Source organism: Anopheles aquasalis, chromosome 3, assembly GCF_943734665.1.
Source record: "Anopheles aquasalis chromosome 3, idAnoAquaMG_Q_19, whole genome shotgun sequence".
NCBI lineage: Eukaryota > Metazoa > Arthropoda > Insecta > Diptera > Culicidae > Anopheles > Anopheles aquasalis.
Genome location: NC_064878.1, coordinates 34,979,064 through 34,994,139, shown reverse-complemented (window position 1 = coordinate 34,994,139; position 15,076 = coordinate 34,979,064). Strand labels below are relative to the sequence as shown.

At 37.0% G+C, this 15,076-nt stretch overlaps 1 protein-coding gene across 1 annotated transcript; it reads right to left on the bottom strand.

Moving 5' to 3' along the window:
- Nucleotides 1–10,528: 10,528 nt before the first annotated feature.
- On the bottom strand, nt 10,529–11,481 carry LOC126576604 (uncharacterized). Its single transcript, XM_050237911.1, has 2 exons — nt 11,230–11,481; nt 10,529–11,083 (listed from the first exon to the last, which is right to left on the bottom strand). Exons 1-2 carry the CDS (start codon nt 11,317–11,319, stop codon nt 10,529–10,531), a joined length of 645 nt encoding a protein of 214 aa, XP_050093868.1. The 5' UTR covers nt 11,320–11,481.
- Nucleotides 11,482–15,076: the final 3,595 nt, after the last annotated feature.

The window sequence follows — 15,076 nt, the reverse complement described above, 5'->3', positions numbered from 1 at the left end:
CGACCAATGGTACATGTCCAACATCTGATATATGCATGTACGAGATACGGCGGTGAACCATTTGTCACATTCCTTCATTCCAACAAGCAACAAAAATATGAAAAGCCTACAAATGTGCGTTTCCGTGAGACGAGGTGGATAAGATGGGATATTCCAAGAATTTCTACCGTCAGTTCAACCATCCCAATTTACTTCCATTTTCAGTACGGTAGAGTGGTTACGAAACAAGAGTGAGCGTTTAACAAGAACAAATAATGGTAAACCTTCTTATGTTTCACCAAGCAAAACAAGAGTAAAACAGGGAGAAAAGGATCGAGAACGAGAGAGAAGGAGCGAGCGAGAGAGAAGGAGCGAGCGAGAGGGAAGTAAGAACTGAAACAAAGAAGGTGACAAATGAAAGTCTCACGTCCCCCCGAAACATGTTGTCTACTCTGGGGCAATCTTGGCAATCTCTCTGACCAAAACACACTACCCAGACCAAGGACACATACAAGGGCTTGGTGGATGTATAAAACCCACACGGGACTCTCAAACATTTTCGGTATCGGCACAGAACCTGTGGAATGGCAATTTTCTTATGTAGATTAGATCATTTGCAACTGCGGCCTTAACGGTTCAACTCGGTATTTTCGCCCAGAGTAGCAAGAGGAAACAGTTGCCTTCTCCGGTACTAAGAAATTAATTGCTACTGCCTGTTGCCGCACGTGCATGAGAAAAGACATCTTCTACATTGACCAATCGCTTCTAGGATGCAACAAAACAATACAAAATTTTATATTTAGAATTCTCGCTTAGTTCCTTTTCGGTACTAATTTCAAAGGGATTGCGTTCATAATCACTATGCTCTCGATTGGACTTGATATACCCTGTTCGCACCCTGCCAGCGAGATGATAAGCGAATTGTTATATGCAAATGATAAAAAGGAGCAAATATACAAATAATACAGTCGAATATACAACTACCTCTTGAGGCCACTGTTCTGAGTGAAAATGCATCCAAGAAGGTTCATCAGCGAGCCACTGGATGGTAGAGCAATTTATTTAATTTATGATTTAATTTGAAACTTTTGTAATTAAGATAGCACGTTGAAGCGCACGTACCTCCACGACGATCCTAGCAGAACAAGCGGAGCAATATGAAACGGAAACAGAGATTTGTACGCTTTTCGGGTATCACAACTTCATCTCTGCCACATCGTCGTTGGTGCCGCGCCTTACGGTGACCGTTGTCCTCATTTTTTAAATCTTCCATTTGGTGATAAACGTATGCTCCTGTATAACAAGAGCTACACAACTGTACAGTAATTATTCAGTCGTTAACAAGCGGGTAAAGTAAATTCACAATGATATATCTTGCCACAGGCTGTCGGGCTGCTGATAATTCCAAACACACTGGTCGTGTGCAGAGTAGCTTGTAGGTTGTAGGAATAGTGAACCAGGCAGCAACTGCGATGCCAAGCGATAGAAAAGAGAGTTCGATAACAAATCAACTCACTCACACAAAGCATGGCTACGAACGTTTGGCACATGCCTAGTCGTTTCACATTTGTATACTAATGACATTACAACAAACATACGGTGAGAACTAATGCCAGTATTTATGTGTGCTTTCTACCATAGCTTCACATTTTCCGACGCACGACAACGAGAGCAGTCCGGCATAAATGCTCATGGTGACTGGGCATCGCATCTGCTGGAAATAGGTCTGTGTTTCCGGGCGTGTCACGCACATGATGCTAGATACTGTGTTCAACAGTTAGCCTGCGCTCCAATCGATCGAGCGTACCGTACGCTCGCGACACTGCTACAGCCTATCCTTTTTTTTGGACAATGCTTGGCACATGCTTCGATTGCTGGCAGGCGTAAGAGTAGGTAGGCTAACAGATTATATTTTAGCAAATTACTATTTTGATGCCAGAGGATTCGCTACTGGGTATTCGCGTGGGTAGCTATTAGACTTTAGCTTCCATTTCGAATGCTCGTGATCACCCTGACGCTGCTGGGTGATAGTGCTTGCTACTATGCGAATTTAATTAATGTAAATGTAATTTATTTTCATCCGAGTTAAATAATCAACCAAGAGATATGAAAACATTCCAACCAAGGGCTACTGCACCTCAAATCGGTCACCGATACACTTCCCTCCGCTGCAATATTGAACATCATTGTAGGAAACGTTCATCTGTCAACCAGATAAAGGTCCCTTTTAAATTATCACTACAAGGTAGTCGATGGCTGTACCGTCCTTTGCAACTTGGAACCAAATGTTATCAATGAATTTTACTGCATGGGATTGATGGTTGATTTATCGCGGTGTATTTGCAACTTTCCCGATTTTACGTGGGTGGATCAAATATGGACGTCCTACTGTTACAAAAATGGAGGGAGGACGTTCCCGCTTTTTTTGTTGTTTAATTGGTTTGTCAGAAATGTAAGAAACGTGCTGGAACCACCCCGTTGACTTCCTCAGTGTCCAATGTTATGATTTGGAGCAACGTCGACCTTCGTCCTTTACGCACCATATTTTATTCAAGTAAATCTTTAGGAGATTGACTGTTCAGCCCGAGGAAGAGACACTGTCGCGAGCCAGACTGTTTGCATGTCATGCAAAAATCGTGGCGGGTCGTAATCGTGTTGAAAATGAGGGCTATAACCGCAGACATCGCGCCAGCCTTACAGCGCACAACATCAGCTGATTTAGTCGGTTTATTGGAAATGATAGACGACGTACTTCCGCAGGAAAATGAATGCGGCCTATTTAAGCCATTTTTCTGTGAGGTCCGACTTGCATATTGCCGCAAATGACGGGACCTATCGATAAGGAAGTGTTTCTTTTTCATGAAAATGCTCGCCCACTTGCAGTCTTGACTAGGGATAAATTGGAGCAACTGTGGTAGGAAACATTGAGTCTCCTTCCTCACATTCCTGACCTGTCACCCTATGGGTTTCATGTGTTTGGCCATCTAAAAAAAACAAATTCAGAAACTAAAGATTCAACAATGATGCTGAGGTTAAAACCTCACTTGTGCATTGACTGCAAACACGATCTACATCTTTCTACGTGGAAGGAATTAAATAGCTGCTTATAAAAAAAAAGTATCAAAATCAGTAGATTATGTAGAAAAATTAAAAAGAAAACCTTTTTACGTTTAATTTTATACTAAATTGCATAAAAAGAATCGTTTATATTTGATTCACCCATTCAAAAATTAAGTCTTCGAGTATTTAGTGGATTCACATATGTTCGTTACATCACGAAAAAGTGGTTTAATCTTTTGCTGTATAGGAGGAAAGGGAGCCATAAAATTAGCGTTTCACATAGGGGGGAGAGGGGGCTTCGGTATTTTTATTTAAATATTTTTTTTGTGACACATATTTTTAACATGTTTGAATTCATATCCTTTCAGGAACATTGTGTAAAAGTTTTTCTATGAATCGAAGAAAAATTGACATAGAAATAGATATAGATTTTTGAGTATCAATGATTCATACAAGGCTCCATGCAGCACGCTACTTTGAAGAGCGTTTCTCAAAACCAACGTTTTCAACGTCGGTGCCTATCATACCGTAAAAACTGCTAGACCGATTGATTCGAAATTTTTTACACATAATCTGAAAACTTTTTTTCAGATATTGTTGATATTTTTTTTAACAATCAAAGCAAAATCATAATAGCATCACTTTCTAAGCTTCAAAAATCTGACAAAAATAAAAAAAATAGGAAATTCAACAAAAACTCGACGGGGCTACCCGAACAAACTTATAACCTATCATAAAAATATCGATTTGTATTTTTCTGATGACCCTTCACGCTACGATGGGCACCGATAAATTTGATGCCATGAGAACGTTTGATGAAGTTTTCAATAAATCTTCACCAAAATATAATTAAATATTTTTTAAAAGTCGAGTTGTAGTTTAATATGCCATTTACTTGAAAAAATAAAGTAAAATGGTTCCTTCACAAAAAATCATCAAAAATGTTCCTTCTTTTGGCCAGAAATTACCGAAGTCTCCCCTTAATGGTTTGAAAGTAAAACAATTTTAACAAAATTCTGAATATTGACAAATATCGTCACAAACAAAGCAAGAACTCAATGAAATAGACAATTTTAGATAACCCTCCTCTTTTACACGTAGCGATGGGCGTAGGGTTATACTAGCTTGTTTATAATTTTATTGTGTATGTTTTAGTATTGTGATGAAGGCATGTGTGTCAAGAAACAAGATTAGTATAGAATTAAATTTTAAATTACTGTGAGTTTCCTTTAAGAAATCGTGTTCGACTTGTTCAGTGATGGCTGTTGGTGAAAATATTGCTGGAACCTGATGGCGCATCGCGGAACCAATGGATAATAGTGTCTGTCCTATAAATATACTATTAAGAAGTTTATTTATTCACAAACATGTTCCCGCACGATGATGCGTTCCGGACGATGAATACTAATTTTGCTTCACTACCGAAAACACGCGAACTCGTAAGCAAACCTGCTAGCTAGCAGCGCAACAGTCCAGGTCTAATACACCCGAGAAGCAGCTATTGCGCCACTGCGCGGCACGAATATAACCTTCAATTTGCATATACATGGCGTTGCACTCCAAGCATTTAGTACAACATCGACTAGTTCCCTCTTCCCGAAGATCCAAGGATTCGTTTGTCATTCTATCCGCATCTCTAGGAAAGCGTCTCAAATTTGTATCATCATGCATGTAAGTCTGTATCAAGCAAACATAACAACAACCTGCTGATCCACTCTCCTAGAAAGCACACGCCAAAGCACGTCCACCTTGTGACAGAACGTGCCTACCATTTCTTGTGGCACTTGTGTCCAAAATGAAACTTTTAATCGGAAACCCAGTTGGTGGCATTACCATCAATTGGTACTGGATGCTTGTGAATGTACTCTTTTGTCCCATGCCGTGCCTCTTGTCTTTTCCAAAACCCACCACTTAAGGGGGCTTCGGTAATTTCTGGCTAAAAAAAGGCGTTTTTTGTCGATTATGTGTGGAGAAACCATTCTACTTATTTTTCTCAAGTGAATGGTATATTGAACTAAAACTTTTGAAAAATATTAAGTTCTATTTTGGGGATGATTTATTTAAAACTTCATCCATGGCATCAAATTCATTAAGGTGCGTCTGCAAAAAGGTATTTTTTTGTGGTGCCCATCGTAGCTGCGTGATGGATCATCAGAAAAATATAAATCGATATTCTTTTGATATATTACAAGTTTATCCAAGTATCCCTTTGAGTTTTTGCTAAATTTCCTATTTTTCGATTTTCGGCAGATTTTTGAAGTTGAAAAAGTGATGCGTTTTGTCATTTTAGCTAAAACCACGATTTTTAAAGATTTGTTTAAAAAAAATTTAACAATTTTTATGAAATCTCGACGAGGCTACCTGGCAAAGAGTGTACAAATTATGTGTTGAAAATTTCAAATCAATTGGTCTAGTACTTTTTACGGTATGGTGGGGACCAACTTTGAAAACGTTGGTTTTGTAAAACGCCCTTCAAAGTAGCGTGCTGCATGGAGTCTTGTATGAAACGTGGATTTAAAAAAATCAGTAACTTGGTCAGTTTTGCTTCGAATGATCCAAACAATTTACACAATGTTTATGAAAGGATCAGCTTTCAGGGAAAAATGTTAAAAATATGTGTCACAAAACAAAATTAAGTACCGAAGCCGCCCTAAAATAAAAACAATCTTTTGCAGAAGCACATTATTGCATTGAACCAACTGATGATTCCATTCCAAAAATCATCCATCCATCCATTGTTGCATGCATCGATCGAAAATATGACGCATGATTAAACGATAAATAAATGAGATGCAAAATTTTCAAATGAAACTACATCAGTCCAATAAAACTTCAACATTATTCATTCCAAAGGCAAAGAAGATTTTGAAGACTCCTGTAATCTTTTTGTCAATGTCGAAGCAAGGTTTGAATGAATATTAAACTTTAGCTCATTAAAGATTTTACATGTATACAAAATAATACTGTACATAAAAAAATGAGACCCCACATTTGATAGTACATTAGCAAACACGACGATAACGAGGCGTAGTCACAATGATAAGTTTAACACAATGATAAGTTTATAGAACCTATCAGTTATTAAGCACAAACAACTAAACAATATGCGATTAAATCTTTTTAAAAAAAGAAAGAATTTTCATACGTAATTACTACTTATCTGTTGAATATTCTCGATTGGCAGCTAACGGTTAGGAAAACCTGTGGTAGCACTACGGCGCAGTTTTGTTACTAAATAGATAAGTCATCAGCCTATAGCATAGCCCACAAGTGTAGTATAGAACTACAAACCTAAACTCTCATAAGATTTACATGATTTACAGGTGTAACTAAAGTAAAAGAGTCTTTCATTGTAATGTTTTTTATCCATTTATTCGATGTACAAATATTCAAACTGTCCCTCAACGCAGAATACCATTCCCGTATTTATGAAGGCAATTAAAATTCAGCGCAGATTTGTTTACCCATGCAATTTCTCATCAATTGGAAGTAGCCTTTTTGCATTTGATCTCACAATTAATTTAATTTGCCAGCCGTTATGCAAATTGGAGATAGGAATTTCACATTATTTGCAATGCGTTACATTGTGTGAAAAGTCCAGCACTTAATGAGTGTCAATTATTATGTCAGAAACATAAAAACGAGTATTTTACAGGATACAAATGTGCCGATATAATCGTTGATAATGCCAATAGAACAGTTCGATAAATCAATAAATATGTATGAAATATGTTTTTATCAATAATGAAGTTAGTTGGAAAAAATGTAGTGCATTTACAAAATATGATGCAAAATAACTTCCAGATCAACATAGATGTAATCCAAACATTCATCTCATCTCATCGATGGCAGATCACCTGGCTGGTACACCTTTTCAAACTCGAGGTATAATCTTAAATCATAAGATGGTCGGCGCCATCTTATGCAAATTATAGCCAAACAAAACATTTACATTTTCTCTGTCTGTGTAAGTTTTTCTATGTTAATTGCTTCCTTTATACTTGTGGGCTATGCTTTACAGGTCTACTCAGAAACCTAAGGTTCTGTATTTCAATTCAGTCATTACAATTTGAATTCCTTCGTTCCTTTTTCGGATTGTTTTATACTGAAATAGTATCATCGCCTCCTTAAACCAGAAAGGTTGCAGGCTAAGTACATCCATTAAGATTCGGCCCGTTGTTGCTGGCTTTATCGTGACCCTTGGATGCCTGCACCACATGGGAAACATCTTCATTAAAGAGGTATCGTTTAAAAAAGAAAGCACATGCCGCTTCCAATGCTGCCTGCTTTTGGTTCATTTCACAACCACCGCCATCTCATCGTACGTTTGAGACGGTCGTAATTACGGGACTTGGTTTCGGCTTGGCATAAAAAAGCCACACATTTTTCTCAGAAAATTTGATAGGTGTACCATAGACGAAGCAAGGCAGATATCGCGAAAGGATAAAAAGATTTAATGTTTATGCAACATCACTAGAGCATACGGGTCGAATTGAAACAATTGTTTGAAAAGAAGGGATAAAATTCACGTTACACTTTGTGTTAATCAGTTAAGCTCTGCATCTATAAAAATAACGGTAGTGTTGATGATTTTATAACAGTCATAAAATCTAATTTTTTGGTTTCAAATACACGAGCAAAGCATTGAGAGAGTTTTAGCGTTACGAATAACGTAATGACATGTTTGTTATTCTAATTTGTAACTTTGTATTATTATTAGCAGTTAAGGTTTGCCGGTGCTATAATCATACTTTCAAACAATGCTATCTCATTCTTCAGTCACTTTAGCTCGTTTGGCTTGTTGATTGCCTCCTAAGCTAAGATATTTTAATTGAAGTTATCCTAACAAATTTTTAGAGGTCATGTTAATAATACATGTGTCGAATATGGGTATTATTATAGAAATTTTTTTTTAAATCTTTCTATCAAAGGAGTTTTTAAATTGCTGTAGAGACTGGACAGAATTGAAACTATGAAAAAAGGGCATTGAACAATCAACATTGGTGCATCATGCAGTTCCAAGATAAGACAGCGATTGTGAATGCAATAGAGATTGCATTCTTTAAAACCGGAAAACAATGTGCGGTAAGGATGTTCTATAAAAACTACGCCAACTGCCATAATTCTGTTCAGTATTATTTTGGTCTTCGCCTTAAATATATGCTATCATAAAGTTCCGATTAAAATGCCCTTAAATGTAATGCTGTGCTTACGATCATACACATAGAACCGGTTCGGCTGACCGACCCGTAGCAGCTGGAGAAATTCAATTCACTTCCGGGCTTGCACGTAAATATCAGAACGCGCTGAAATGGAAAAAGTGTGTGGGAGTGCCATTGGAAGAAAAAGAAAAACGATGAAACCCATAGAAAGTTTTCTCTGGGAACCCAAATCGCATCTTCCTCGAGACTGCACTTGCTGTTTAGTGAAGAAAGTACATGAGCATAGAAATATTTCCTTTTCCGCATATCTTGCCAAGGTTCTTTTTGAATCCTTCAGAGCTCGTCGGCTGGAAGTTGCTGAAGAACATTTACAATGCTGTTGCTACTGTAGCAGTCACTCGTTACAAGAATAAGGCCTGTTCAGGCATGGAAACTATTCATTCGAAAAAAAATGCATCCTCTAGAGATGGCTAGGTATCTGGTGAGGTGTTGTAAATCATACCAATCGAAACTAAATTTTAACAAACTCCAACGGATAACAATCGGTCGTAGATCTCTCTAAACATAATTCTGATTTTTAGATAAAAACCAAAAAGAACAAAGCTTTCGCCCAGGATTTGTACAAAACAAACGAATAATTGAAAAAGTTTATCAAAAATGCTAGTTAAACAAGTTTTACTATAAACTGGTAAAGTTTAAGATTTTATATTAGCCGACTGCAGTGATCAGACCGATTCTTGTATATGTTTAAAAAATCAAGTACAGTTCTGCCTTCTGACACTATTCTGACTTTACTATTTCCAGCGTACAGCGTAGCAACATACAGCGTATTCACATACATTTCGTTGAATATCTAGACTGATTGTCTTGATTCACCTGCAGCGAGACAGAATTACAAAAGGGGATGCATTAAGATAATCAAGAAATCAATTTCAGGTATAACTTGCCAAACGTTCCGCGGTCTTAATATTCTCGTCCTTAATTATTTCATGTATTACCACCAACCGCTCTACGTCGAGATCTTTTGCAAGTAATCCGCTTACAGATTTATGCTTTGCAGCTTCCAGCTCGCTTACACACTGATGTTTTTCAACCGTTTGTCGTCTTCTTTCATCTTCTACTAGAGGGTCGTCCGTTGTATTGTATTCTTAAAATTACTTTACATTCTACCAGTAGCTCAATTGTTCTCAATGTGTCGATTACACAGAACAATGCTAGGGTGTTGGTATCCACTTCTGCCTTCTTTCTTTTACCTTACCTTTTGCCGAACGTGAGGTTGTCGTTAAGCCATACAAAGAATCATTATCTTGAGGAATAATTGAAAATAAAATAAAGTTGTGCACGAAGGGATAAAAGAGCCACTGCTCACCGCAAAGACCATACGGGTTGAATATCTTTGGAAGTCAGAGAATGAAAATAAAACTAAACATCTCTACCTCTGCGTTAATGAGCAGCAATAATCACTGGGCAGATTTTCTGTAGTGGTAAAACAAAGGTATGAGAATCATTTTGCCAAAACTCTGCTCGTCTCATTGTCAGTCATAAAGGACTCGCTTGTTCTTGTTTAACACTGTTTAACCTAAAGAGCAAGGATGTCTGAAATGGTTTATAATTAAAACATTCTAAAAAGTTAAAATATTCGAAAGCTAGAATGAATGTCATTCGTTTCAAGGACGTACCGGTAAATTCCACGATCCCCGAACATGCAAAGGCTGACTTGAAAAAAGGAATCAAGTGATTCATGATCCGTTTTAAAACCTCCCGGGAAACAATGCTGGCAGGATTCCTTCAAATAAAAGCAAATGTTTAATTATGCGTGTAGATTAAATTATGATAAATGTTTCTGCGGATCACAATTGTTAACAGTCCTCGGGGCTTACGTCCTTTCAAGAGTATTGTTCAATTAATTGTTCTTAGAATAAACGAAATAAAAATGATGAAGACATCGATTTTGCAAAACTTTTAATCCGAACCATTTTAAATATTGACACTTTATTTTCCGGGTAGCCCTATAGAGTTTTTATAAGAAATGGCAATACTTTTTAATTAATTATTTTATCTCCATTTCTCGCTTTTAAAAAAATATTTTATCTCCATTTCTCGCTTCTGAGGCAAAATCATAAAAAGCGGAAAATGCTATCAAAAATTAAAAAATTGACATTATCACTTACCGAAATTCCAACAACAATCCAATAGGGCATTCACTTCGTATTCGGAAGTTATCTATTTGACATTCTTTCACGATTCTTCCAACATTCAACATTTAAAAATAAGAGGTATTTCCATTGTCGTTATATTTCTATTCTTTGATTTTTTTAAGGTTTCACCTAGTCGGCTCGGTCTGTCCTGCAGCAATCACATGACATATTGTTTAACATAGTAGTCCACATTGGTATCCAGAATGGGTGTAAGCGCAACTCTTCGCAGGCTTCATGAGATGGTAATTCGTTTGGGCCACTAATGTTTCTTATCAATACCCTGTGCAACTTTTCGAGAAATCCGGCCAAATCCATAGAAAGGCAACAGTGAATTAAAAATATTTGTGCCGTGATCGTTGCTCCCAGACTTTGTAATCGACAGTAGACGAAGAACCGGTGATACCCCTCCTCGTCATCCGATAGATATTGAAGATGAATGTCAGTCTCAGCATGGTACATTGATACGAATGCGGAAACAATGAACAGCAGGAACCCGCTGCCAGATATTACGGATTCAACCAGATAGTTAAGAGCACAACATTTCCAAAAATGAAACAAAAAGCTGTAGAACGAAATCAAAAAGTAACCGGCGTACAAGCCACAGAAAAGCATCTCGTGAGGAAATGGTTCCTGGTAGTGAAGAAATCCCTCGATATGGACGAAAGCGCAAATCAGGCAGCAAATCTTCGCACACCAAGCCATTCGCAGGAGTTCCGAAAGCGGTTTCGACGGTGAGTGACAATGAGGAACCGTAGTAGGAAAAGAACAAATTGTCTTAACATGACAAGTCAATTTAATATAGCGAGGGTCGCAAATGAACGGTGACTTACGGCTTCTACCAGTCTCATTCCGAGATACGCCAGCTGCTTCTGCCGTATGCGTTCGACGCGTAAGTGGCTACCTTCAGCAATTTCAGGCATGACTGGCCAAAATTAACTCCTACAGATCTGCCACTACAATCCAAAAAGTTAACCACTGTTAAATATACAATAACAAGTAACGGTTTCCCTCACTTCGTTCGCGGCAAAGACTCTAGTAATTTATATGCCCTGTACGTGTTCGCGGCAACGTAAAACAAGTCAAACTGCCTACTCCGATGAGCCACAATAGACTAATCGACTTTCTTAACGATAGGCAGACTGCTAAATCATAATTCTTCGAATGATTTCGCACATAAATACAACTAATAGGGAAAAAAGGCTGTACTGTTAAACAGAAAATCATAGTTGATCGGTATGGATTCTGTTCATCTTCGATTAACGTTGATGCATATTAAATAACCCATTACGTCCACAGCGCAACGGACTTTCTCAATCACTTGTGAGTAACCTGTACAATCAAAGTAAGTATGTGCATACGTGATATATTTTGAAACAGTTACTGAAGAAAACGAACGAAGAAGAAACAGAAACGTGATATATTTTGAAACACGCTTTTTATTGATCTTTTATTATTTTTCTCCTTTATTATGAATTTACAAATCTATTTCTGAAACTGAAACGTTACTATATTAGTAAATAAAAAAAAGAATATTATTATTCTGTTCATTTTTGTAAAAAGGTTCTGGTACAAAAGTACACCAAACAATTTCTATTATTAATATTTTAACAATTATGATTATTTTATTTCCTTAGTGATTACTAAAATTACAAAAAATTTATTTTAACGATTTTATGAACATTTAGTCGAATTGTTAAAGATACTGCGGATTTAAAATACGTGCGTCGTTCTTAACTTAGTAAATTTTGTACATTGTCAAAGTTGGCACTCATAATAAGATCAAAACTACTGGACTGATACTTTTGAAATTGTGATGAGTAGTTTTTTTAAAAGGAAATTTATCGATACCATAATTGATTTTACATCAAACTCTTTTCAAACATTTAAGATTAATGTAAAGTGTCTCTAATCTTCTCATGGCGTACACTTTGAATAAATTATGTGACATAAAAATGGTATCGGTTACAAATTGAAATTGAGACTAACGTTGGAGTAGTAATCCAAACGTGTTCGTTTTGCATTGAAGAGTGGAAATATCAATATGACGGTAAATAACACGAAAAGAAGACTAAATTATGTAATGCTGAAACCCGAATGAGTAGTTGAATATATGTGCCCATTATCGAACGATTTCCTGCTATTTTATGTTGTGCTTTAGCACACTGAATATTTCAACTCTCAACACACGAACCCGTTCAATTGCCCTACATCGGTTTCCATCTCTAGGCTTCGAACTAGTTGCTGGTTATTTCTCTATGCTGAATCTAGCCCACGAACGTCTAATTGATAAATCTCATCGTTCACTGCCGATGGTATTATTTATTCATTGCCAATACGTAGTGTAAGAGATGAGTCAATATTTTATCACGTTTAAAACTTGCAGTCTCAGCTCTTCGTCTAAAGAAAGGGTGAGATGAGAATGCGCGTATTTCACCTAGATCCTACAATAGATGAACAAGCTCACAGGATATACTTTTATTTCGTAGCAAATTGATGTTCCAGTTGTATGGGGCAGTTTTTGGAAACACTTTTTAAGCGATAACATTTCCAACACGTCGCTGACAATGTATTGCCAAATACACTAATCTTAAATGTAGTCTCACGTGAATCCATTATCGCTAATAATTGTTCAGATTCTTCAGACATGTTTCGAATCACTGAATCACTTTGGCAAACTAGAGAGCTAGACTGAAACAATTTTATACGTTCGCACTCCGTCTTTGCTGGAAAAGACAGTGTAAGGTAGACCTTTTCCATCCAACGCCAATACTTTTCCAGAGCCGCGATGTACGTAGTGCTGCCAATGCCAGTCTGGGATCATGCGCATTCGCATCGTTTAGTAGACCACTCACATAGTGAGTGTAACCAAAAACTGGGAGGGGGATGTTCGCTATAGGCCACAGTGCACACTGTAGTGCATAAGCGCATATAGACTATCTGGAATCGTATTAGTGAACCAAAGAGAATCGTACCGAAACAGCCTAGAATGGCCAATGTCTTCTATTATTGAGTACATGAGCGATAAGGGGAAACGACATTCTGCGAGTGTCATCATTGTCAATGCTAGTTAACACTGCTCTCCTTACTATCCTGCGAGTTCTATCATTTCAAGTAATATATCATTATCATGGAACTCATTTCACCTTACTAATATTTATTATAAATTGGAAATGCTTCATGTGTTTTACGATAAAATATAGCTTCATTTTGCAGCACATTTAACACAGCGTAGCTGTTGCCACCAGAGATAACAGATACTTGATTTCCTCGTTGTATATTTTTATGTTTTGTTTTGTGCTACATTGAAAGCTTTGTGTTTTTGTAGACTAACAGCATGTAGCCACACGGCACACACATTAGATACTATTAGAAACAAGACACTAATTGCTATTACAAATAAAATACAAAGCATACAATAATTTGTATTTGACTTAATAACCAAAGTAGGAAGCAGTCTTAACATTTATGAACGAAAATTACTTATCAGATCACCACAAGCCCTTACAAACCAATTTTTTCTCAGTCATCCGTCTCTGAAGTAAAACATCTAGGAAGTTTGAGGAAAAATAAGATCATTTTCGCAATAACAGAACCAAGGGATCTAAATTGTACTCTAGACAATTGGCGTTGTTAGATGCTTTCCGCTCGTTTTCGTAGGTTTCAAATTGGCCCAACCATCCCAACCTTACCTACAAACATGAATAATCCAATCAAAGATATAAATTACTTCCCATTACCACTGATATATTTCATTTTCAAAATTAATTGAAGCTCGTGATGCTAAGTCATATGCAGGCTATCACATGCACAAAGCACGCAGAAATGATTATGGTGAACCTTCAGTACCTCTAACACATGAATTTTCTTCTGACATATGAAACTCGGAGATAGCTATTATGTAGCTGTAAGGGCTCAGCCACTCTACTAGATATTATTTAGCATAAGCTGTAAGATATTGACAATAGCCATTCTGATCGTAAAGATTGATTTGACTGACGTTGATACCAAAATTAGAGATGCCGAATAAACTTTTTTTTTACAATATTAACAATCACCAAATAATCATTCTAATTTGTTGACTAACTTGTTAATAGTTAAGATTTTTTTTTTATTTTTATAAATTATAACCCTTTTGATTGTCCCCTTTTATGCGTTCAAATTCAAGGTTTTCTACAAATTAAATACATTTACAACTTGTCCATGCCAATAAAATATCCATATACGCATGATCCATGTATACAAAAATATCTTATTGGTTTTGGAGCATCTGTTAATGACTTTTTCACCATTACTGTTCATCAAACTACTAAACTACTCCACGATATCTGCTATCTTCACAAATACTGGCATTTCACCAAACTCGCCACAAGAGTGCTTTCGATGATGTACCAAGCAACAAACGGTAAGAAAAAGGTTTGCTTGAACGGCACTGTAACATCTGTGTCTTGTCTAATGAGGAAAGTATTTTCTTAATTACATAATAATACTATTTTTGGTTTATCCTGTCCTGAAGCCAAAACTGTCCTGCCTTGTTAGTGCGAGTGCAAAGTAGCTCAAGAGACCATTGATTCACAGACAGTGGAAGCGAGGAAGTGAAGTGAGCTGAAAGCAAATCCGGAAGTTGAGGCCAACCAGCTTGTAGCTTGTGGTGTCTCAAACGGCAGGATAAATGACAAT